Source organism: Pleurodeles waltl, chromosome 7, assembly GCF_031143425.1.
Source record: "Pleurodeles waltl isolate 20211129_DDA chromosome 7, aPleWal1.hap1.20221129, whole genome shotgun sequence".
NCBI classification, from domain to species: domain Eukaryota; kingdom Metazoa; phylum Chordata; class Amphibia; order Caudata; family Salamandridae; genus Pleurodeles; species Pleurodeles waltl.
Genome location: NC_090446.1, coordinates 1,515,998,198 through 1,516,022,952, shown reverse-complemented (window position 1 = coordinate 1,516,022,952; position 24,755 = coordinate 1,515,998,198). Strand labels below are relative to the sequence as shown.

The 24,755-nt window shown below is 44.7% G+C and overlaps 1 protein-coding gene across 1 annotated transcript in view; it reads right to left on the bottom strand.

Annotated features, from left to right (window-relative positions):
* Window positions 1–21,238, bottom strand: part of LOC138246617 (zinc finger protein 850-like) — a 43,792-nt gene extending 22,554 nt beyond the window's left edge. Inside the window, exons 1-3 of the mRNA XM_069201323.1 lie at window positions 20,974–21,238; window positions 9,326–9,452; window positions 9,131–9,229 (exon numbers count right to left, since the gene is read on the bottom strand). Of these exons, the coding sequence (XP_069057424.1) occupies window positions 9,131–9,229; window positions 9,326–9,452; window positions 20,974–20,985 (238 nt within the window). The 5' untranslated portion in view covers window positions 20,986–21,238. The remainder of the gene's footprint in view (window positions 1–9,130; window positions 9,230–9,325; window positions 9,453–20,973) is intronic.
* Between the last annotated feature and the right edge of the window lie 3,517 nt (window positions 21,239–24,755).

Below are 24,755 nucleotides of genomic sequence, written 5' to 3'. Positions count from 1 at the left end.
TTCTGCTCTTTCACAAGGAGCATATCTACACAGAGTAGTATCCTTCAGTACTAATGACTACTATGGCAAAGTGCGCTTTGTGAGGCCCAAAAACGTTTTTGCTTTTAGCCAATTTGTATTTTTAGGTACAGACTACCAGACAGTGCATGTGCTGTCTGTTGCAAGGCATACTGCGGCTTACCGAAAACACAGAGGAACTTTGAGACTGCCCCTGGCATGCCATAGGTTGGCTGTCCCTCTCCCTTATTTGCTTGCTTCTCATTCATGCTCCAGCTTGTCAATCTTGTATCTGCATCTCCAGTGGATAATTGCCTGTTTACCCTTGCTTTGATTGGCTCGCATCTCTACTTCCACTGCTTACTTTTCAATCACTAGTTTTTTTTTCATGTTCAGCACTACATGAAAATGCATGCGTTTTTACTGTCTCCCTCATATACTTCTCCCTCCCGGCAGTCCATATTGCTCTCTGTCACCCAAGTGCTTCTCCTCACTCCCCGTTACCCTGGCCCATGTGCATCTCCCAATTGTCTCCCTGGGCCCTCCATGTTGCTTCTCCTCACTGTGTCCTCCATGTTCCTTTCCAACACACCTCATGCTGCTTCCCCATCCCGCTCGCCCTCTCTGTGTTGCTTCAGCATTCCTCCCTCTGCTGTGCTGCTTCAGCTTCCCATTCCACCTCCCTTTTTACCTCAATGTTCCTGTTACTTCCATTCTGCCCATTCGCTTTAACGGAAAAAAAGTTTTGCGTATTTTCTTTTTAATTACCAATCCAACTCAGATCATAACTAAAAAGAAAAAAAGCACTGATATCATTTTGTAGGCGCGTGCATGCATGGGGCATGCACATACAAAATGATAGAGCAGCTGCGACAAAGGCTTTAAAAAAAAATATTTTAAACTTCAGCCATGCTCCACAAAATCAAGGAACTTGTGCAGCATGGCTAAAACCCATTGCCGTAGCCAATAGGTCTCAGAGGCGAGACCTAGTAGCTTTGCCAATGCTCCTTTCCACATTAGATTTGAAAGGGCACTCTTGTCTAATCAGTCTGAATACCAAGCATGAATCCTAGGGGGTCTCTTATCATGGTTTACGCCAGGGACGTTCTGCTGGGTCTTATGATTATCATGCTGTTCTTCCCTCACTGATAAAAGCAAGGTAATGTATGAACCCAAGCAGGTGTGAGCTCTGCAACTGCACTTCAAGCAATCCCCCTGTTTTGTGCCAACTGGAATCACTGGCTTGTTCTGTCGTCATGTGCTGGCTGGGGATGCCCTTGATTTACATTACAAAGTTTTCTTTAGTGCCAGTTTGAAAAACTGAGTTATGTTTAGTGAACCACTCCTAGGACAGTTTTAAGGCCCACTTACACTTAGCATGTGCATGTACAGCTGCTCCATGCCTGCCGTCCGATGACCGGGAAGTGGCTCACAATAGGAAGGAACCTGTGGGAAGAAGTGTTCAACAGAACCACGGTTTCCTTGCTGCAGTGTGACCGCTTCAAGTGACTGGCTGCTCGATAACTCATTAGCCCCTTTATGTAGTTCAAGGTGTACTTCAGTCGGTGCATCCTGGCTCAAGGTCGATATTTTGTTTTTTTGTTATTTTGAAATGCCTTGCTACACTTAGAAGGTAAAATTACAAATGAGGCCCTCAACAGTCACAAAAACATGGTGACTGTCTAACTGTAAAATCAGTGCATTAATACTTGACCAACCTGCCTGGCACCAGATAAACCCTGCAGGATAAACTCCAAAAATAACTTTCCCTTCTTGAACTCATGTTAAATTTCCTCATACTCCTTACTGTGTATGCTTTTGCCCCCATATGCATAAACGACTTGCAAGCACTGCTAATGGCATAGCTGTGATAGGCAGAGGGGTTCTATCACATACCAAGCAGCAGACAGTCACATTGGCCACCACAGACTTGACAGTGCACCATAGACTGCACATTTGCCCAAAAGCATTTTGGTATTTGTAAATTAAATACAATACTCTCTGGGCCACAGTTAAATATTTAAATGATTCAGTGGGATTGGGAAATGTGCAATGTTCCAATCACACAAAGGGCCAAAGAACTGCTGAATTCCTTATTTTGACTACTCATCAGTGGTTACTAATAAACCATGTTCCAACTATCTTTGGAGTACTTTCAGTGTAGTAAATTTTTTTTTTTAAAAGTGATCCACTCGAGTCTTATCTAAGTGCAGACCTGGATTGTGCCAGAGCGTAAGGGTATCAGCATTAGAAATGTGGAAAAGAGAGGGTGTGGCTATGTCGGTGACCAAAATGGGCACACAGCGTTAGAGCTCCATCGGATCAGCCCCAGACATTGCTGCATGAGGTATTCCTGGTCCACCTGAGGTTGGAGCGGTTTTGCAGCGCAAGCTGAAAACACCCATGGGGGTTGGGGAGTGGCAGCGGCTGTGTTCAGCCCTACTCCCACTGTCTTCGTGTCTCAGAGGCCAGTCGGTGACAGGGGCCATTGGTGAGTCTGAGATGGGGGGCGGGCAGGCCGCACGGTGCAGCCCAACCTGGACAAAGTTCTGCGCCCTCTCTGTCTGGTACAAGACTGCACTCACCGTGCTGCGATGGTGACGCAGGAAGAAACTACGGCAGCTTTCTAGAGTGCGGGCAGCACACTCCTGCAGTGCAACACCATGGGGCCTTTTGGGGCCCACTGAAAATGATGCAGATTGTTGGCCCAACCTACAATAACAGGGAACGCATGGAACAGGGGTAAAGCGGTACCTCTAAAAACGGCCTGATTACCTCAACAGATCGCCTATAGCACATTACAACGTGGGCTATTGAAGGCTTAGGCCCACGCAGGCACCCAGTCGGCTGATGCCAGGTCAGCTTGTGGGTACTGCACTGATGCCCCCCCTTAGCAGCGTGACTACCCATCTCACATCTCAGTGAATGGAGACTCATCCTTCAGTGTCTAGACCATAAAGGCCCACATGAGCCCTACATAATGCGCTGCCTGGGTACATTCCCTGTAGTTTGTACCACTGCACACTGTGGACTCTTGAATTTCTGATCACTGGTGAAGATGTACAGCGGATGACACCCCATCACATTCCCCTCCCACTCCACCACCACGCCCAAGTGGCCTTATGTTGCAATAACTGCCCCTCACCACACCAGTGCCAATACGCTAGCCTATGGTCTATCAGAAGCCCCATCCCCGTGACAATTGTACACTGTGACCCCAAGCACAGGATATGTCCATTCGAGAAAAACAAGCAGACGTCTGTACAGAAGCCACCCTCGACAATCGAAATGGAGACCACCGTTGGTGATGAGACAGACCAGGCGGTGAATGCTACCACCATTTGTGTCTGAACTATGTCCGTGCTTTAGAGCAGAGCCAGAGATGCCCACTTCAACACCATTACTAGTCGCCTCGACTGCATCCAAGAGCTTCTGAACAGACAGGATATTAGGCTAGAAAATGCAACACTCAAAGACCACACTGCTAAACTGGACAGGAGGCTTGAGAAGCTGGAGTCCAGAATACAATCTATTGCAAGTAAGAATGAGGACCTTGAAGCAAGAGGACAGCGCAATAATATATGCAAAAATGGGCATTGCTGAGACTACAGCCACAGACCGTATAGACCTATTCATGGAGCACCTACTATCAGTGTTGCTTCACCGGAGTAACTTTACCCCCCTCATTTGTGGTGGAACTAGCTCATAGATCCCTTGGCCCCCATCTGCTGCCCAGTGCCCGCCCCCCCAATGTTTCCTGCCTCATAAACTATTGGAACTGTGACACAGCGCTCCGGCTGGCCGGGGAGAAGGGCCCACTTCAATACCAGGACATAATGATCTCCATATACCCGTACTTCACAATGGTATTCCAAGAGGCCGGGAGAAAATTCCTTGATGCAAAGAACGCTCTCCGCAAATTGGGCCTAAGATATGGCATGCTGTATCCTGCTAGGCTTTGAATAGACGTCAACGCAAACCGTGAATATCTGATAAGCCAGCAGAGGAATTCTGCAAGAAGTACTCCAAAGACACTTCATCGATGGTTCGCTCCTCTCCAGGCCATTCACCACAGCCCACCCCAGTGGCCTCCAGAATGGCCCTATTCCCTCCAGACTGAGACAAAAAGCACATGATCAGAACGCCATAGGTCTGCTATTCGCTATAACAGACTAAGCCTTGGAACTTGGATCACTGATCGGTCCTCAGACAAATTAGAAACGTTCAAGTAAGCGATGACTAACATATACATCTCACATAAGTAACACTTGCTTTGATATACACATCACAAACGGGAACTGCCCGCTGCTATGTTGCCACCCCTCCATGGTTGACATCACTCTTCACACTTTTGGGGTTTTGGTATGTTTTTGTTGCAATTCTTGGGGTTCACTGGGCACGTTTTCGTCAGGTGTGGGGGGAGGGAGGGTATAAGAGCACGAGTACAGATTTAGTACTGCTAAAATCACCTCAGTGTTTATGCTCAAGATAAACCATAAAAAACAACCATGGCAGAACATTACACGTGCAGATAACTATTTATGCTTCTACTAAGAGGTCGACACTAGACATTGCATTCATGTCCTGGAATATTAGGGGACTTAACAATCCCCGAAAAGGGAAACAGTTCCGGCAATTCCTAAACAGGCATGGCGCTTAAACAGTGTTTCTCCAGGAGACCCACCTATCATACGCACCCCAATATGCCTTTGCCAAACACTGGGGCCTGCATCGATATTTCTCATGCTATAGCTCCTACTTGTGCTGAGTCTGCAAGTTATACATAAAAATCTACCATTCCATTTTCATCACACCCTCACTGATGATCAGTGTAGGTACATACTAGTTGCCGGCACACTACTGGGTCACAAGCTATTATTGCTCAATCTATATGGCCCAAATGTGGACGACCCAGACTTTTTTGGTCACTTTAGACACACATCAACAGGAAGGATGCGGACCATATTATGCTTGGCGAGGATTTCAATATGCTTCAAGACCTTTGTTTACACACCGCAGCCCTCCACCCCACAAGTAAAACCCATTTCTTACACGTGCTGAGAGACCTTTGCTATACCTACTCATTGCATGATCCTTGGTGCATTTGCCAGTCCATCACGCCAGCATGTACATTCTATTCTGTTCCCCACAATACATGGCCGCGCACAGATTTTTGCCTTGTGTCGACATCCATGCTGCCCTGGCTGGATTTAATTTCACACCTCCCACGTACGTACTCTATCAGACCACCACCCCGGTTAAATTTACATTACACATTCCATGTTTAGGGTTCCTGGAGCGCCCTTGGTGCTTTACCGCAAGGGTGCTCTATGAAAAGGTGTTTCAGTCCAAGCTATGATCATAGAATATTTTGATCTTAACAAGGATTTGGTTACCTCAAGGCTACATTATGGGAGGCCTTCAAGGCATATATCAGAGGAATTTCCACTGCCAAACACTCTGGGGTCCTTAAAGATATTTGTTGAAGCACCGCTCGGGTCGAGGCCTCCTTGACTGACCCAGATCAGGGGACATGTCACATCCTACCGAGCCACGTCTCCATGAGGGTGCCTCGCTTCTGGAGGAATTTTGGGACCTGGAGGAGGGCAATGGTGCATCTTCTCAGCAAGTATGCCAGGTGCGCCGATATGGAGAGGGTAAGAGACCGGGCCTAACTTTAGCTCGCCTGGTCTGACCATCTCGATCAGCCTCAGACATACCTGAATTACAAAGTTCTGATGGGTCCACTGCCTCCACTACTGAGGAGGTACAAACAGAACTCCTTCAATACTACACACAGCTTGATTCCACCCAAGTGAATGGCTGTTCCACAGAACTGGCACAGTACCTCAATGAGGTCAACATGGTTTGGCTTAGTGCTGCACAGCATCAGTTTCTTAGTGATCGAAGAGATCATATTGGCTATCGATTTCCTAGATGGCTCCAAAGCACCCGAATCGGACGGCTTTAACGGGACATTTTACAAAATGTACAAGCATAGTCTAGTTCCCCGCCTCTTGACATGTACAAGGAGGCTCTCGATTATGGAGTGCTCCCCCATACGCTGCAAAAAGTGGTGATTCCTTTTCTACCAAAGCTAGGTAAAGACCTCCAAACGGGTGTGGATCACACCACCCTCTAACATTATTGAAATTTGATAATAAAATCCTAGCTAAACTCCTGGCCAACTGACTGTCCCTTTTAATTGATCAAATTATTTATACTGCACAACCCTGCTTTGTCTCCCATGATCTGCATCTCTAAACGTACGCACGGTCTTCGCAGTCCTGCATTGGGTGTCTCCCACTGTCCCTGCTGCACCTGCCTTCCTAGGTGCTGAGAAGGCCTTTGAACCTCTGGATTGACCTTTCCTGGAAGTGACCCTCCAGGGTGGACCCCCCCTCATCCGCTGGGAGATTTTGCTAGAGCCATACGAGCACGGTGGGTTCGGGGTTCCCTATTTTCAGCTCTACTATTTGGCAGCTAGGTGCCACTACGTGTATCACTGGTATCATGCAAACGCTCGCTTACCATACACCACGTACACCATGCCTGAGAAAGACTTGGCTGCCCCTGCCCCTTGGCATGCGCAGCTCCCGTCTGGACAGCCTCTGGATCCAACTGACATACAAACACTCTTTACAACCAGCTGGGCCTTGCATAAATTGGCTCCTCTCTAGGAGTACGGCATGCTGGTCTCTCCTGCGATCCCATTGGCACATAACCCCTGGCTTCTGCTTATTTGGTCGAAGCTGGTTAAAAACATACTTTCTTTTTGGATCTTCACATTTTAGGTGACCTTTTTTCCTGATGGCCGTGTGTTCTCATGGACTGCGGATGGGCGATTTGTTTCCGCTACTTACATGGACCACTTTATAGTACGCCGCCTCTAGAATGCGCTGAGTACCCCACTACCCTTCTATCCATCGGCACCGGAGGAATTCCCGCTCCTCACATTGACCATTACAGAGAATATGGGAGTTGGGCTGATATCCAAACTGTATCGCACATGTCTTGGCCTTCTCCCGATTCACGATCAGAGGCTATGGGTGGCACAGGGAGACAGATTTTGGATACCCACTATCAGATAGGGTGTGGTATGCTTGCTGTGCTCAAGCACACTCGGTCTCCCTCAATTATCGACATAAATTAATACACTATAAATTTCTTCGCAGAGCCTTTATGACACCTGCCGCCCTTGTCAAACTAGACCTTACCCGCTCTGGTGCCTGCCTCATATGTAAAATACCCATTACAGATTTTGCATATATGACCTAAACCTTTTGTAGCGGCATTCTTAGGAGATGTTTTTCGCCAACTTACCTTAATTGTACACCCTCTCCAGCTCTCCTGACCCCTTGACAGCATTGCTAGGTCATGTCGAAGGCATCCCTAAACCCACCAGGCGACTTGTAGCTACTGATTTACTGTTGGCCAAGTGGGAGACAGTTTTACACTGGGGCTCCAAGATACTACACGCAACAAAAGCCTGGCTGAAAAGCCTCATATATTTTGATAATACTAGTGAGCTGTATGCCTCCATACAACCACCCACGACCCGACCGAAGGACATATGGCAGTCGCTGAGAGACTTCGTTCTGACTCTGGATGACCTGGAACTCAACACATCTCACTGAAATAGGTTTTACTGTCCTACTCACAGGTGTGATCCATATGCTGCTGTCTCTCGTAATTACTATCTGATTGTTTCCTTGCAAATCTCTAGAACACCAGCCTCCACACACATAATTAGTCATCAATACTGTCTGCTACTTGTGTTTTTAACAATATTCCACTGCATACATGCTTTAGTCCAGACTCATGTTCCTCCCGACTTCCGGGAGTATGTTATTGTGAATTGAACAAATGATAACTCAATAAAATGAATACAATTTTTTTTTTTTTTAAAGGTGGACAAACAAGACATGTAAATTAAAAGAATTTATAGTCAGTAGGTATCCTGAAACTTTGGCTTCACTGCAGCCCTTCTCGACAGTCCTAATTTAGTGAGAATTATGACTAATGGCTGTGAACAGGACTGGAACTTAGGAACTCTGTGAGTCAGGTCACTTGCATGGTGCTGCTCTTAGTAGTGACTTCAGAAAGTCTGGCTACAGTTTTGGTAATTTGATGTACAGTTTAAATAGTGAACAGAATTCTATATTTGACTGAACGCAATGCATGTGTGGGAGCAAATGTGTCATGTGTCTGAGATATGAAACTGGTGTACAGGTTGTGTGCTTAGACTGAGGCGTACATCACAAGCCAACTATAGGTGTTTCCATTCTGGTGCACCATGCTGTCACTAGGTATGCATAGCACAAAGGTAGAAGCAAACCAAAAAATGAAAGTAGAATTCCAATTTGAAGTTTTTGAAAAATAGTTCTGCAGCCACTCTAGATCACCATACAAGTGCTGTTCCAACTGTGTCATTCTGTAGCTGTATAAAAGAGAACCAGCTTCATGAGCTGACCACTGGTGCTGTGAAGAGAAGATAAAATAGCTTTCTTACTCGAACATGTTCAAGATCAAGTTTGAGTAGGAATGAGTCTTCAAACAGGCCTTTGATGGAGAAGGAAACTGGCAGACCACTGAGTTTAGCCTGGAAAGGAGTTGTTTTAGCTGTCAGATAAAAAGCTGTATATTGGCACAGGTGGGTCTACAAGAATATATTGAATCAATTTTGTGTGCCTTAACATTTGAGTCAAATTGACAGCATATATTTGAAATTGTATCAAGATAGCATAATTACTTTAATTAGGTCACACATATCTTTACCAAGAAACTTGTGTATTCACAGATTCACTACCAAGTAATTTATCCTAAAATATCCCTCCCCTTCGACTGTGAGATGCTGAACTAACTACTACAGGCCTCATTTGTTTTACTTTAACAGGTTTTACTACTATCTAAACGTGTGCATTCCACCATCTTGTCCATGATGTATTTCTAACTTTCAGTCTAATTGGTATTCAAATACACTAATTTTGGTCCTACTTGATTTGAACATCACCATCTATTTAACAAGTGTGAAAAACAATAGAGTGGGAAAAAAATCAATACTACGAACTATTACTTATTAAGCAACGCTGATACAATAAATGGAAAACACGTGCTGTGCAGGTGAACATACCAGGTCCCTTGTTCCCAGATGCGGCGCAGTCAGAGCGGATACACATTTCCACCCCGTCATCAAGCATCTCTAAAACTTCTGATTTGGGAATGTGGTATCCTGTATAGAGGAAAAGACGAGGACAAAGGATTACATCATAACTGGTGGACCACTGCTGCATGCACCAGTCCTTGTCAGAGAGGTGAACGCACTCACCAAGTGATGTCATTGTGTCATAATTGTCCTTCATCACTGTCTTGTAAAGTTCCTTCTGGTGCACATCCAACTCCTTCCACTCTTCCTTCGAGAAGAAAACTGCTACATCTGCAAACGTCTGAAGTATCTGAAAGAAAAGAAGCTCACTTTGTGACCAACTCTGACACCAAGCATGATTAAAGGCATGACAAACTAATGGCTCGCTGAGAGCCTGGAAGCTCATGGTTTCGGCACAAGATCTCCAAGCCTTCTGGTCTCCTTAGATGCAGAGATCAATGTGCCACAGGATGGGAGTGGCCATTGCTTAAAGTAATGTATTAAAAATTATAAACTTTAATCCGTTCATAAAGGGGAAAATGATCAAATAATTAAGAAACAAATTACAGGAGATGGCATCCTTAGCTGTGATATCAGACAGTAAATTGAGAAAACAGAAACTTTTCTGTCATGTGGTTGGCCCTTGAGACACAGTCATCAGGCACAATGAGGTGAAGGTTGAAAAGCCTAAAGCCTGTCCATTACATGAAGGTATTACAGTGCTGCACAGACAATTTAAAGGAGAAAGACACACAACTGATAATGCGAAGAAACAGGATAAGCTAAGATATCTCTACAAAGTCCTTCTAAGACTAGGAAAATAACATCCTGGTGATGCAGTGGGAAGAAGGGAACTGCTGCTATCTCTGTTGCGTTAACACAAAGAGCTACACTTTCCAGGTTCGTCAGTATGACCCCTTTGATCTGCCCTTATATAACAATTAAAAGAAAAAAAAGTGGAGGAGGGGGAGGGTCACAAGTTGGGTTCTTACATTTGTGGCTCACAATAGTAAACTTTTAACAATGGTTGCTAAGCGATCGGATCTTCCAATCATTTACATTTTTCTTTAATTAACTGATTAAATAGCAAATTCCAAGGATCAGAGATCCATTTGTTCCTACTGGTATCACTGACTAGGACTAGGTTCACACATAGTGTACAAAAACAAATTGGGGTTTGGGGGCATGTATATCTCTCTGAAGCCTAGGCTGCCATAAAGCATAAAACAGAATGTGGGAGCTCTGCTTGGTCAATCTAAAACTTTAATTATCAACAATAACACTTTAATTGTTATTATTATTATCTATATTGTTAACTTGCAGCATATCTTATTTCAAAAGTTTCTGATAAAGTGGCTATCTATATGCACCCATTAACATTTGTAACACAGTACTTATTAGTACAAAATGTAACGTTTATCGTAAATAAAAAAATTACTATTAGTCACGTTTGATGAAAGTTTTTGATCAATCCCGCTAGAGCTCCCATGTTCTGTTTTATGGGTTTGCACATTTGTTTTTTTGAAGACATTGGTTGCGTTTGGTTTACATTGTAGCTACATTCTTGGGTATACTTCTTAGGGTGTACTCATCCTTCTTATTGTAGCTTCTCTATAAGTACTATTTGGCAAAGGCTACTGTCTCACGATTTTACTGTGGTTACGATCAATGATTCTAAAACTGATAGCACCAATATAACTGCCACTCCCTACTCTCTACCGCTCCATTTCAACTCTCTCTCTTTCCATCACTCTCCCTTCATGCTTTTATTTTAATGTGAAATCAGCATCACTGATCAAGAATTCCTGATCGGCTATGCTGCATCTCATACAGTAGTACTAAGGGCATGGGCACCTAGCTTGGAATATTAAGCAATGTATGGCTGGGTTGTCCCTGATCTATTTTGGTACCTATGTATTCTATTCCAGTATTATATCAATGTTGTACTTTCTCAAGGTAACTCTGCAATTACTAAATTTTCAATTTAGAAATATTGCAAAAAAATTAAAAAATTCAAATCTTCTGCACTACCTTATATGGCCACACTACTTATCTTCCATAGCTGTGGGCAAATAGGCTTCAGCACCAACACATTCTGACCCTCTGGTCAGCATTACTTTCTTCATTGCCTCCTAAAGGTTTTTCTTCGCTTGACTCCTGTATTGTGCCATCAACCTTTGTGGCCAGTCACATAAGTCTACCACATCACAGTAAGATGATTTCGAAGTTCCTTCCCACTCTTCTCTGATTAAGGTGAGTTGGTCTGTCACGGGGTGCTCAAAAAGAAGTTCAAATGGGATAAACCTACCCCCTTCTGTGGAATTTCCTCACAGCCAAAGAGATATGACATAAGGAAACCCTCCTTTCTTCTGAGGTTCTCTGGCTAAATCCCTGTCATGCTTGTAAAGGTCTTGCTAACACTTTCCACCAACTTTTTGGTGTGAGGGTGGTATGCTGTGGAGAGGCAGTAAGTCATACCAACTTGCTCTCACATTTCTCAAATATATGATGCAATAAAGTTGGTCCACTGGTCAAAAAAATCACTGTTTTAAAAATCCAGTACCCAAAAAGATACAGAGGAATGCCCTAATTCTCACCTTTGCACTTGTCTCCTCAGAGGGACCACCTCTGAATATCTGCCATCATCTGCCACAACCAAGATGTACTGATTGCCTGAAGCTTAGGGGGCTGGAGCTGAAACGGTTAATGTCAATTTTCACCAGCTTAAATGAAACACTAATAACTAGAGCGGTATCAATGGTACCTTGTTCTTACCCCCTGACTTACCACTCAGTAGGTAGGTAAGGTTCCGCAGATGCTCTCTCTGTCTCTGCGCATTCCAGAACAGTATAACAGACAGTCTAACCATCCTTGGCCTTTCTAATGCCCAAGTATCCAACTCAGTGCATTCCATAGGCCAGAAGCAACAGGAGATTCCTATGCACTAAGGGAACCATTGAGTACTTGCTAGCTCCTGGATACATATTTCCGGGCTCACCGATAAATATCCCATTCTCCCAACCAATTTAGTGTATTCCTACCATTCTCTTACTGACCAGTTGCTGGGCTTCCTTCTTAAGTCTGATAAGTGTAGGGCGCTCTAATTGTGCCTGGCAGCATTAATCCTGGGCTGGTCTTCTAGAAACTGATAATGCCCTCAACTCTGGCAGAGACCCAGACTGTAACACCTGGTCTGCTTTCTGTATCTCGTACTCCTCTTGCTCTAGACAAGGGGCAACTGAGGCCATGGCCTATTACTTCTCAGAGTCTGCCCTGAACTTCTTACTACCTTGCTCGGGATAGGCCAAATCTGGAAACCATGCCTCAAACTGAACACCATCCACTCTCTTGCTTTCCTTGAATCACTGAAGGTATTGAGCTGGCTTCAAATCAAACTGTCTATTTAGAACTATGCTCATTCGCTCATAGTTCAGTTGATAAGCTACAAGCATTCTTGAAATCTCCATATGCAAGCACATCATTGAAATGCCTTAGGCACATTACTGAATACCTGTGTTCTACAAGCAGTCTCAAAACTCACAAACCATTCCAAAGTATCTTACTCTTCCAAATACATGTACAAGCTCTTTTGGAACTGTGGTAAGTAATCCTATACTGTTGGAGGTGGAACTGCTTTTCCCAGATGTAGTCATCTCTGCAGCCATTCTAAGGTTCCCTTTCTCTAAAGCTATGATCTATCAAATTGTGTCTTTCTCATTTGCCTCTCATACCTGTTCCTCTTGATCATTTGTCTTTATTCCTGCAACAATTCCTTTTGTCTCTCCTCCTCTTTTCCTCTTGCTCCTAGTGAGCTAATTTCAAAGTTTTCTTCTCAAACTCTCTGGCCTTCTCCTCTTTCTCAGCCATAGCCAGCTGAAAATTCAAGGTATCAGCTATACCTAACCCACCCAAGGGAATAGCTAATGGATTTGCAACAGTGGTACCAATAAAGTTGAGGCACAGAGGGAGACTGTCCTGGGGAAATACTAGAAAGCAAATCTGGGAACACATTTGAGGTGTGTCTGCTGAAAACCTGTGTTAAGAGGCTGAGAGAGCCTGACACTACAGCACTCACTCCCTTGGTTCCTACCATAGCACTGTCTCTTGAATCAATCAGTTTCCTCCCTACTGCACAGTTTCTCTAACCGGTCCTTAACAAAACTAATGACAGCCTCTTTGTCCTTGTCCCTAAAGGCCCACCACCCTCTGATCGAGACACCAAACCCTCAACTGATCTAAGGATAGGGTGTCAAGTTCTATCTTCACTGACTTTTTATCAGTCACTGTACTGTGCAGGTATTACTATGTACAAGCTGGACTTTTTGTTCTGTTCAAAAAGTTTGAATTGGGTTTTGCAGCTTTCATACTACTTGCAACCAACTGTTAGACCCCGTTGAGGAGGGCACGGGGCAAGCAGGGGCTTATGGAGATCAACTGTGGGGATTGAGGTGATTTGCAACTGGTGTCATGGCTATGCACACTGTCCAAAGTACAACATCTTCCGCACAAGGTTCTCAGGGTAGTGCGGGCGAGCAGTCAGAGGCTTCTCAGGGAGGTAGTGGGCAGGGTGCTCGAACTCTGAGCCCAACAATCAGCCATCAGACTTAATAACTTGAGTGTTCAACCAGGTGCTTAATGTTGCTGGTACTTTAATCACACAATTGTAAAAGTGACCATATACAAGCGAGTGATCCTGGGAACTATTTAATGTTGGCGCCACAATGAACTTGTTCTTTTACAGTTCTCTTGAAGGTGCTCTCCCCGAATTCAGGGTTCTCCTTTCACTAAGGACACTCAGAAGTAGCGTGAATCAGACTCAGGTGCAGTTCAATTACACAAAGTTCAAAAACAAACTCGCTCTTTTTTATCTTCTCCCTTCTCTTGTACGATGGGTTTTCACAGATAATTTCTGCTGCAGCTCTGCACTGGAAAGAAGCGCAGAAAACTGGCAAGTTTTTGTTGGGAGTTCTTTGGAGCCTGAAGCGGGCTGCATTCAGTAGTGTGTCTGGCCAGCTGCCCTCTTGCTATTGCGGAGCGAGCTCCCATGAGGATGAGGTTGAGGATCCAGCTGCGATGGCCTGGGTAGCACAGCTTCACCTTAGAAGGTGCAGTACATGGATTGGCGACCTACAGCCCTCAAGGGATGTGGTTTTGTCTGGACTGTAGGTATATGTAGTCTCAGAGAGGTTCCTTTGGCAAGAGGCAGTTACAGCCCTCATCCAGGCTGACTGTTCAACAAATGTAACTCCAATTGGGCCTTCAGAATATTAGACGTTATAGCACCACATGGGCTTTCAGCAAGTCGATAGGTGCAGCACAGACTGCACTTCAGTGACACTATTAATTATCTTAACAACTGTTTGTGGCAAAACTGTTCAAAGTTTTAAACCCAAGGCAGCTCACTGGACAAGTCCTGGACTTCTCATGGTTAAGGACAGGCCTGGGCCTGTGCGCCAAGGTTTAGATTACAGTAACGCCAAGGCCAAAGGAAAACGTCAGAATACGAGATATATAGGTGTAGTTGGGCACTCAGGGCAGGGAAACACAGCCATACAACATGAAGGAGACATTCCTGATCCCAACAGTCGTGTATGGGGAGAGTGAATGGGGAGAAGCGGTCCTGCTGCACTCATTAACCAGAGCATTCCTCACCACAGGGTCTCTAGTACATGAGATTACCTCATGGCTGGGATATTTCTGCACCCTTAACACTGACTGCCATTATCCTGAATACGACCAGCCTAAGCATATTAATATAATAAGAAACTAACATTACCAAATGCAGTAGGTATGACCTTGACCTTGCCTCAACCTCTTGCCAAAACCCAGTTATCTGCAAAGATGTACCCAGCCTGGATTTCAGAGAGAACATTGGCTATACATATAATCTAGTGTGCATGTTCCACAGGTTCCCTAGCACTGGTCTCTCTTTTCTTTGAGTCTATAAGGCTTCCTCGTAGATTAATTCAAAGGAGCCAGGATCTGGCGAGTCCTCCACATGTGTACAACCGAGTGCATGTTCACGGAGTAGAATGGTGTTGTGAAGTTCCTATTCTTGGGTTATGTGTGTGCTAGGTCTAGGGTGGGCTAGGCCTGGAACCTCGTTGCATTCTATGTTCCAGGACTTTATTCTGGAGCCTGGAGAAGCGAGAGGTTCCAGGAACGACAGTTGGAGTGTTGAGGATGGATGTTGGGGTTAGATGTAGCTGATGCGGATTCCGGTTTGGGTTGGCCGTATCTTCAATAAAACTTACCATATTTCCAACGTGTTGCCGTCATCATAACACTGGCGACGAGGGGCCAACCCTGAACACACGAAGTTACCGGCGTGAGGATGTTCTGTTAACCTTGGATCCGCGTCTTTCCTTCTGCCGAGTTATTCTGCCCTCCGGAAACCCCAGATGCTTTGGACAGCCATCGATCCTCTCGGGACGAGCGTATGAAGTTTTTTTTGGTGCTGTTTCTCTCCGTCTGTGTTTCGTGCTATTTGCCTTACGTTACTGCTGGGATTGTGCTCCGTTCGCGCGCACGTTCGCACGCACGTTTGTTCCTGCTCTCCTTATGCTTATGCTCTTCTGCTCTCTTGGACTGTTCTGACGCAGCGTAATTACTTCCTGTTTCTGCAACCTCTCTGGAATCTAGACCGCGCACCTCGCCCTTGTTTTATTCAGGAAACGGCGATAACAAGTCACTTATGGCTTCATTTTCTTCGTTTTGTGATCACCGCAACTCTTGACAGTTACATTATTACTTCGTTTTATTCTCTCACTAAGTGTTTTCATTGTGGAACAAACATTAGTCTGCCTTTTCTACCACATCACAAGTATTAACAAAGAAAGAATAAGAAAAAGGAAACTTTTTTTTGTTTTTTTGTTACCAAGATGGCCACACCTACCATGTCTCAACCACCTCTATTTTTGTCAGACAAAGGTGACCCCATTCTGCCCTGGAAACAATGGAAAAATCTTTTTGACTCTTATCTAATAGCCGTAGAGGGAGAAAAATTCTCTCCAGTTAGGAAACAAGCAGTTCTTCTACACAATCTTGGGATCAAGGGCAGGAACATATATGACAGTCTTGAACCTTTGAGCATTGGTGGGGCGGATGGTGAACCCAGGGATGTTTATGAGATGTCTATAACAATTCTTGCGGCACATTTTGAATCCAAACTAAATATAGTGTTGGAAAGACATACATTTTTTGCCAGATCTCAGGGTAGTACAGAGAGTGTGGGAAATTTTGTGGCTGCTTTACGCACACTAGCGCGCACCTGTGAATTTGGTGAAATCACAGATTCCCTGATTCGCGACCAACTTGTACGTTGCACTAATAATAAGAGAGTTCAAGAGAAATTGTTGACTAAGAACCCTGACTTGAGAGAAGCAATTGCTATTGTCGAGGGAATGGAGAGTACCAGCAGTTGGATCAAAGAAATGAATCATACTGAAGGAGACTGTCTCTCTATTATGCAAGCACCAAGGAACCAAGAAGAAGTTTTGAAAGTTGGCATTGACAATAAAGTTCAAGGGTCTTCGCAAGAAAAGAGAAGAGACATTAAAGTTTTATGTTGTTATCGCTGTGGCAACATGGGTTATACGGCGAATAGTACCAATTGCTTTGCACGTAATTCCTTATGCAGGAAGTGTGGAAAGAGAGGCCATTATGCCAGAGTTTGCAATAACAATAAAAATAATGTAGACCTTGTCACAGAAAATGTCAATAAGATTGTTTTATGTGTTAAACAAGGGAATGACCATAGCAAGCATAATATTAACATGGTAGATGAGGGACCTGTGATTAAGCCTGAGCGCTCCATAAAACTTGATATTAGAACTGTTACCGTTTTGGCAGATTCAGGTTCGCCCTATACCATGGTTGGTAATAAGAACTGGCAAGATATTTTTGGAGTGTCTCTCAATTCCCTTATTAAGCCTGATATCAGCCCGGTCAGTTATGGGGGTGCCAGAATAGAAGTAATTGGTTACAGAGTAATGAAAATTCAATTCCAAGATAAGGTCACCATATGTAAGGTTTATGTAGCCAAACGTGGTAATAATCTTTTAGGTTGGCGACACCAGCGGGATATGGGTATTAAGTTAGACCCCAATTCTGACAATCAAGTGATGGTGGTGAAGGATACCAGTCACTCTTTGGAAATTTGTAAAGAATTTCCTGGTGTATTCAGTGACAAGCTAGGGTGTTTAGTTAATTTTGAACACAAGATCATCCTAAAAAAAAAATCTGTACCCATTGTACATAAAGTCAGAAGAGTACCGAGGATGATGTTGGAGCCTCTGAAAGCAGAACTCAATATGTTACTTGAGGCTGGGGTTATTGAGGAGATTGAATCGTCAGAGTGGTTGGCTCCAGTAGTTTTAGCGCCTAAGGACAACGGGAAGCGTATCCGCATGTGTGTGGATCTCAGAGATCTTAATAAAAACATATGGATAGATCGCCAACCTCTTCCTAATATAACGGAAGAATTGTCATCTTTGGGTGGCTCGAAGGTGTTTAGTGTATTGGATCTATCCTCTGCTTATCATCAGATTGTTTTGCACCCTGAGTCCAGGCACCTCACTTCCTTTGTTACACCTTTGGGGGCTTATCAGTTTTTGAGGATGCCTTTTGGTCTAGCCTCTGCGGCTGCGTGTTTTCAACGGGTCATGAAAAGAATCTTGGGACATATTGTTGGTACGTTATGTTTTCAGGATGATATTTTGGTGCATGGCAAGTCTGTGGATGAACATGACAAAATATTAAGAACAGTTTTAAGCAAGCTAGCGGAGGCTGGACTTACTGTCAAGAAGGAAAAGTGTAAGTTTAGGGTTACCTCGGTGACTTACCTAGGACATACCATTTCTGGTGAGGGAATCAGACCCACGTTAGAACTTGTTGATTCCATAATTCGCGCACCTGAACCCAAAGACAAGGACGATGTGAGGTCATTCCTTGGTTTGGCAGAATACTACTCCAAATTTATTCCCAACTTTTCCAGTGTGACACAACCATTAAGAACTCTTTTGAAAAAAGGTTGTGAATTCATCTGGGGGAAGGATTGTGTGACAGCTTTTTCTTTTGTAAAAGATTGCATTGGAGCGATGCCTACTTTAGGGCATTTTGATGTGTGTGCGAAAACCTTTTTATACACTGATGCTAGTGTCAAGGGTTTAGGAGCTGTACTTATCCAGAAAATAGGTCAAGAAGAGAAAGTAATAGCATTGGCTTCTCGTTCCCTAAAGGAAGCTGAACACCACTATTCGGTCATAGAAAGAGAGGCACTTGCTTGTATGTGGGCGATCAAACACTTTAAGTTCTATTTGTGGGGGCTACCTTTTGTTGTAAGGACAGATCACAGACCTCTTGTTCATATTTTCTCTCCAAAAAAAAAAGGAAGGGCTGACCCTGAGAATTCGTAGGTGGACTGAAGGGTTGCTGGAGTACAATTTTGTTGTGGAATACGTGCCTGGGCCCAAAAACGTTACAGCAGATTTCTTGTCCCGTTCTTCAGTTAGTAGTGAGGAGGAAGTAGAAGATGAACTTACTATCAATTGGGTGAGAGAAATGGCTATCAGCAAGGAGGAATGGGAAATGGCTTTGGAGAGGGATCTGGACAGACACAAGCTTAGAGAATTCGTTGTTAAGGGGTGACCAGAGTTTAAAGATGTTCCTGATTCATTGAAGGGTTATTGGAATGTAAGAGATGAACTTTCTTTGGATGGTAATGAGTTATTTAGGGGAGACAAATTCGTACCTCCTAAGGATTTAAGGAACAAGATTTTGAATTTAGCTCACGAAGGACATCTGGGCAGGAGTTTAACCAAATCTAGACTTAGAGCTATTTACTGGTGGCCAGGCTTGGATAGTGAAGCGGAAGCGATTGTAAAGGACTGTTTGAACTGTGCGCTAAGTGATAAAAGCAAGAAGGTGGTTAGAGCGCCCCTCTCTCCTGTTGTGGTTCCGGAAAAACCTTGGGTTAAACTTGGTTTAGATTTTATGGGTCCTTTCCATCTTTTACCACCAAATGAACGTTATGTTATACTCATGGTGGATTATACATCCAAATGGATGGTGACCAAATGTGTAAACACAGTTGATACCCGTACGGTAATTGAATTTCTTGAAGAAGGATTCTCTAGAGAAGGTATTCCCAGTCATTTAGTTACAGACAATGGGGTACAATTGACTTCACTTGAAATGAAGCAATTCTTAGATTCCCTGGCTATTGTACATTTGAAGACAGCTTTGTATTTACCACGAGCTAATGGTCTAGCTGAGCGAATAAACAGAATGGTCAAAGCTTGTGTGCAAGAGGCTATTGTGACCAGAACTCCTTTAACTAATCTCCTGAGGGATTTGTGGTGGGCACATCACAACACACCAAATACTGTTACCAATATAGCTCCTTTTGAGCACATGAGAGGAAGAGTGGGTTGCACTAAGTTGTTCCCGGCATGGTTCAGTAATACTTTAACACCGGCCAAACGGGATCTGAGTAAATCTGATAAGGCACCTAGTCTCTGGGAGAAGTACCAACGTAACTACAAGTTGCATTTTGATGCCAAGCATGGTGCTGCTAAAGTGTGGTGGAAGGTAGGAGACCTGGTGCTGGTAAAGGACCCGTGTTTTAAAACCAAAGGTAGATCATCTTTTAAGGGTCCTTTCCGTATTAGAGAGATAAAGAAAAATATTGTGATCTTAGACAATGGAGATGCGTGGAGCATGTCCAGAATTGCTAAATGGACAGACTCTCTAAATTTGTAAGATCAGAGAAGGAATCATATCACAGAAGCTTCCAAGAAGTCACTGCGCACCTGTGTACCATCCAGGACACGTTCCCAACCATTCCGGATGAAAGATTACGTGTCTTGACTCTTTGCTTGTCAAACTATTTTTTTTGGTTTCCATACATTTGTTTCATTTGTATTGTTATTAATTTTTAGATCTTTATTATTCAATGTAAGGGGGGGGATGTGTTGTGATGTTCCTATTTCTTGGGTTACGTCTGTGCTAGGTCTAGGGTGGGCTAGGCCTGGAACCTCGTTGCATTCTATGTTCCAGGACTTTATTCTGGAGCCTGGAGAAGCGAGACGTTCCAGGAACGACAGTTGGAGTGTTGAGGATGGATGTTGGGGTTAGATGTAGCTGATGCGGATTCCTGTTTGGGTTGTATCTTCAATAAAACTTACCATATCTCCAACGTGTTCCCGTCATCATAACAAATGGTTAGAGAATTAGGATCAGGTAACCATGCACACTACTGAATTATTCCTAACTGACATGCAGCAAATTGAGAACTCAACATTATTCAAATTGAAAACATACCATAATGTAACGTTTCTTAAAACTTTTTTTTTTACTACTGACAAGAAATAAGTTGTTGAGGTCGTAATGAAAACAGTGGGTTGGGGCATAACAATGCGTCATTTTCCACAGAATTCTGGCTACTTGTTCTGTTGTGTTCAATGCGCACCCAAAACCTACTATCTGAATTCAAAACCAAAACGTACCGATGATTTCATCAAATGTTTAAAATGTCCCTGCAAATGTGACACAGAGGGACACTACGAACAAGGAAATGTTACACACATGCACACTGAAACCCTGACAGCCTTTCAAACGTTTGTCATTCGTAACAACAGTAACTAAAAGACAACTCTGAGCACTAAAAGAGGCACACAAAAAAAAAAAAATACTGCATCTAAACAACACACCACTCTTGTAAACTGCTCACACGCCCCACATATGACGTCATATTCCATCCATGTGACGTCATCGCAAACACTACTCCCCATGATAGACTTCTTCCGCAACGTTGCTTCCGGCGAGCTCACCTCTGATGTCATGGCGCCGGTCACGTACTCATGATGGTGCCCAGTGATTGGGTGGGGCTCGTCGCGCGCGACAGGAATATGTTATATAGGACTCCCTTGTGTCTGAATTCTTCCGCTCTTTCCGCGTTGCGGGAAGGCAGCGTGGTACCTGCTGCTTTTCTTTCCCTCTCCGATGCCGAGGAAGCGGTGCAAAACTAGAGGAAGGAAAAAACACGGTCCCTACGGTGGCCGTTTTTGGTCATACCAACGGCAAAGCGTAGGTCAAATACGGCCTCAGCTGGAGTGCGCATGCGCGCAGTAAAGGACCGGCCATCTTGGTGTAACCATCCGATGGTTCTATACGCAGGGCGCGCGCACTGGCTTGCTCCCGTCGTTTGTCGACGCGCCCGCCACAAATGACGCCATATTTGTGTAACTCCCTCGCATCTCTGCATCTCTGGTGCCACCCAAGTGTGATTAGAGACGCCGCGGGGCCGCCATCTTTGTATAACCATCTTACAGCCTCATGAGTATCCTGCCGTGTTACATCACGGCGCATGCGCAGGTGGGAGCTGCCGGGCCGATGGCTTAGTTCCACCCACATAACATTCTATAGAGCTATGAAAAGGGGTGAACAAGATAAACTTGCCTATATACCGCTTTAGATGGGACTAATCTGACACGTTTGAAAACTCTGCATCTGTAACGTTTTGGAGAAGGCGTTCTGCAGCCCTGCCATGTTTCACAGGTCTATGTGCTGCTCCAGTACAGGTTTGTTTCATTAAATTCTGGGACTTGTAGTTTTGTGTATGCCATTATAAAGCAGGACTACAAGTCCCAGAATTCTAAGGGAAAAAAACCTTGACTAACAGCACATCACACATGGACCAGGGAAACTAAAAAAAATTCTAGCTTTCGCGTCAAGAATTTTCAATTCTATTAAGGACTGCTGTGGTAAATAAAGCATAGAGAGAGAAGCATAATACGAAGCCTCCGGTCCTGACATAGAATTGGCTGCTATGGTTCTGGATTCTGTCTCAGGACCAGAGGCTTCTCTTTCTTCACTTTCATTATTACAGCAGCCAATTAGAAGTAAGTTAATCAAAACACTGTAAATCCAATGAATCACTGTGTCATGTGAACAGCCATAGAATACATACTCTATATAACATGCTAGACACAGTATCAAATCCTTTTTCTTTGCTGCTCCGCAGCCAGTTGAGTACCTTTGTGTTCATTAACCATTTATTGCAAATGTTGTGATTGTACATGCAATATTTAAAGTGTACTTGCTTAAGGTGTTCTAAGCGTTTTTCTGCTGTTTGCATGCCCGATTTCGCTGTGGTTGGCAGGCAGGGTAACACGTTCGTAAGGCTGAGATTGTTAGATACCGCAGTTGCCAGAGTTTTATTCTTGATATTACACCAAGTATAGTTTTCAGTCACTTTCTCTGGGATCATTCTTCTCGCCCGCGCCTTTTTCTTCTGAGGACCGGGAGTAGAGGAGTAAAGACACGTGCTGTGCAGCGCAGTCCTCTTTCTATTAACGTTGCTCGGAGGATGCGCGTACGAGCTGCCGGCTTCTTTGAAGTGCGAGGAACATGCCGAGATATGTGCTTTTGGTCTCTGGTCCTCCCGAACTTGTTAACTCCCCGTTATACGCCCTGTGTGCACTAGACCCTGGGTGGCAATAATCATAATTACTTATTAGGCTCTGCCTAACCTACTTGTGGCAGGTCTTCCTCCATGCTTAAACTCTGATATACAACCCTTGAGACTGTTGAAAAGGGTTGTTTTTTCTGCCTGCCTTTTGACTTTATTCAATCAATCAATATTTGTAAAACGCAGCTAATCACCCGTGAGGGTCTTAAGGTGCTGTTGGGGAGGGGGCGGGGCCTCATCTGAAGAGCAACGTCTTGAGGTTCTTCCTGAAGATGGTGAGTGACGGGCTTTGTCTGAGGTGCAGGGGGAGGTTGTTCCAGATCTTTGCTGCAGTGTAGGTGAAAGATCGCCTCCGGCGGTGGTTTTGCGGATGCAAGAGACAGTGGTCATGGCCATCTGGGCAGAGCGGAGGGATCTGGCGTGGGTGTGAAAGAAGATGTGGTGGTTCAGGTAGGCTGGTCCTGCGTTGTGTATGGCCTTGTATGTGTGAGTGAGAAGCTCGAAGGTGATTCGCTTCTCAACTGGTAGCCAGTGGAGGGTCCTTAGGTGTTGGAAGATGTGTTCTCGGCGAGGGAGGTCCAGAATGAGTCTGGCAGCGGCGGATGGGTTGAAGTTTTTTGATGTTCCTAGTTGAGGTGTCGGCATAGAGCGCGTTGCCATAGTCAAGCTTACTCGTGACTAAGGCGTGGGTGCATGTCCTATGACAGTCTGCTGGGATCCATCTGAAGATCTTCTGAAGTTTGCGGAGTGTGTGCCAGCAGGAGGAGGCGACAGAGTTGACCTGGTGGGTCATGGATAGGGAGGAGTCAAGGATGATTCCAAAGTTGTGGGCACTCGGTCGGTGTAGGGGGGGCGATGAGGGATGTGGGCCACCAGGAGTCGTCCCAAGCTGAGGTGGCATTTCCGAAGATGATGAGCTCCATCTTGTTGAGCTTTAGGCAGCTTTCGCTCATCCAGGTGGCAACAGCTTCCAATCCTGAATGAAAGTTCCTTTTGGCCGTGTCCAGATCATCTCTACCATCTAACTGCTACTTTTTATACCACTTGGCTAGTTTACCCATCAACATGGCTGACTGTGATGCTGGAGTTGGCAATGACTTCTATTATCATGACCCCGTGGGATCCTTTGAGCAAGACCTTGTCTACACACTGGATGCTGGGGTTTGCCACACAGTGAATGAAGCCTTAGCCAAGGCTATCTGACCCATTAAACATCTCTTACTCAGCTTTGTTGAACAACAAGGTTGGATTCTGTTAGGTTCTCGGATCGAGTTCTCCGTGTGAGTCTTCCATGCGTTCTGGAATTCCTGCACGGGACTCGATGTAAGAACAACGGGGAAGAAGCGGTTGGTACAGTGTCGGTGACGGTCGTTCCTGTAAGCTGTCCTGCTATTTTACTGGAATAAACTTACTTTATAAACCCAGACGCTTCATTTGGCGACGAGGGAGCTGCAGGACAGTTTGCGCCCACGCGTGCACCTTTCTGTCTTCGACGTCTTGCCGGTTTTACTTCTGGTGCTTCTTTGTGTGGACGACCCCTGTTTTGATTTGCGGTTCCGTATTTCAGGGTATGGTTGCGCGTGGTTGATTCCGGCATCACTGTGGTGCCTCCGATCTTGGGGCAAATCCTTCGAAAGTACTGCACGTTGACGCGCGTGTCATTTCACACGTGCACGCTTTATTTCACGTCTATGCCGTGCGCTTGAAGGTTTCCTGGCAACGGGGACGCTCCTGCGCTTGACACGTTGCCTAGCAACCAGGACGCCTTGTTCTCGTGTACGTGCCTTCGCTAATCGCAACTGGAACACTTTCACGTTGTTTTTTTTTTTGTACTCGCTAGCCCTGGAATTTTCTTGTTTCATCTGCATTTTCATGACTTTTCTACACCGTTTCACAGCGCATTTTCATACTCGGCAGAATTTCTTCCACTATTTTAACGGGCATATAATTTCATCATATTACTAACTGTTTACCATGTAGCATTCTATCCTTCCTCCTCCGGCGTTTTCCCCTGATCCAATCTCATCAGAGGCAGATTGGGACTCATGGAAGGAAGGTTTTGAAGCTTATCTTGATGCTCTCGATGGTGACTCTTTTACTCACAAAAAAAGTTTCCCGTGTTACGTCATTGTTTAGGTCCAG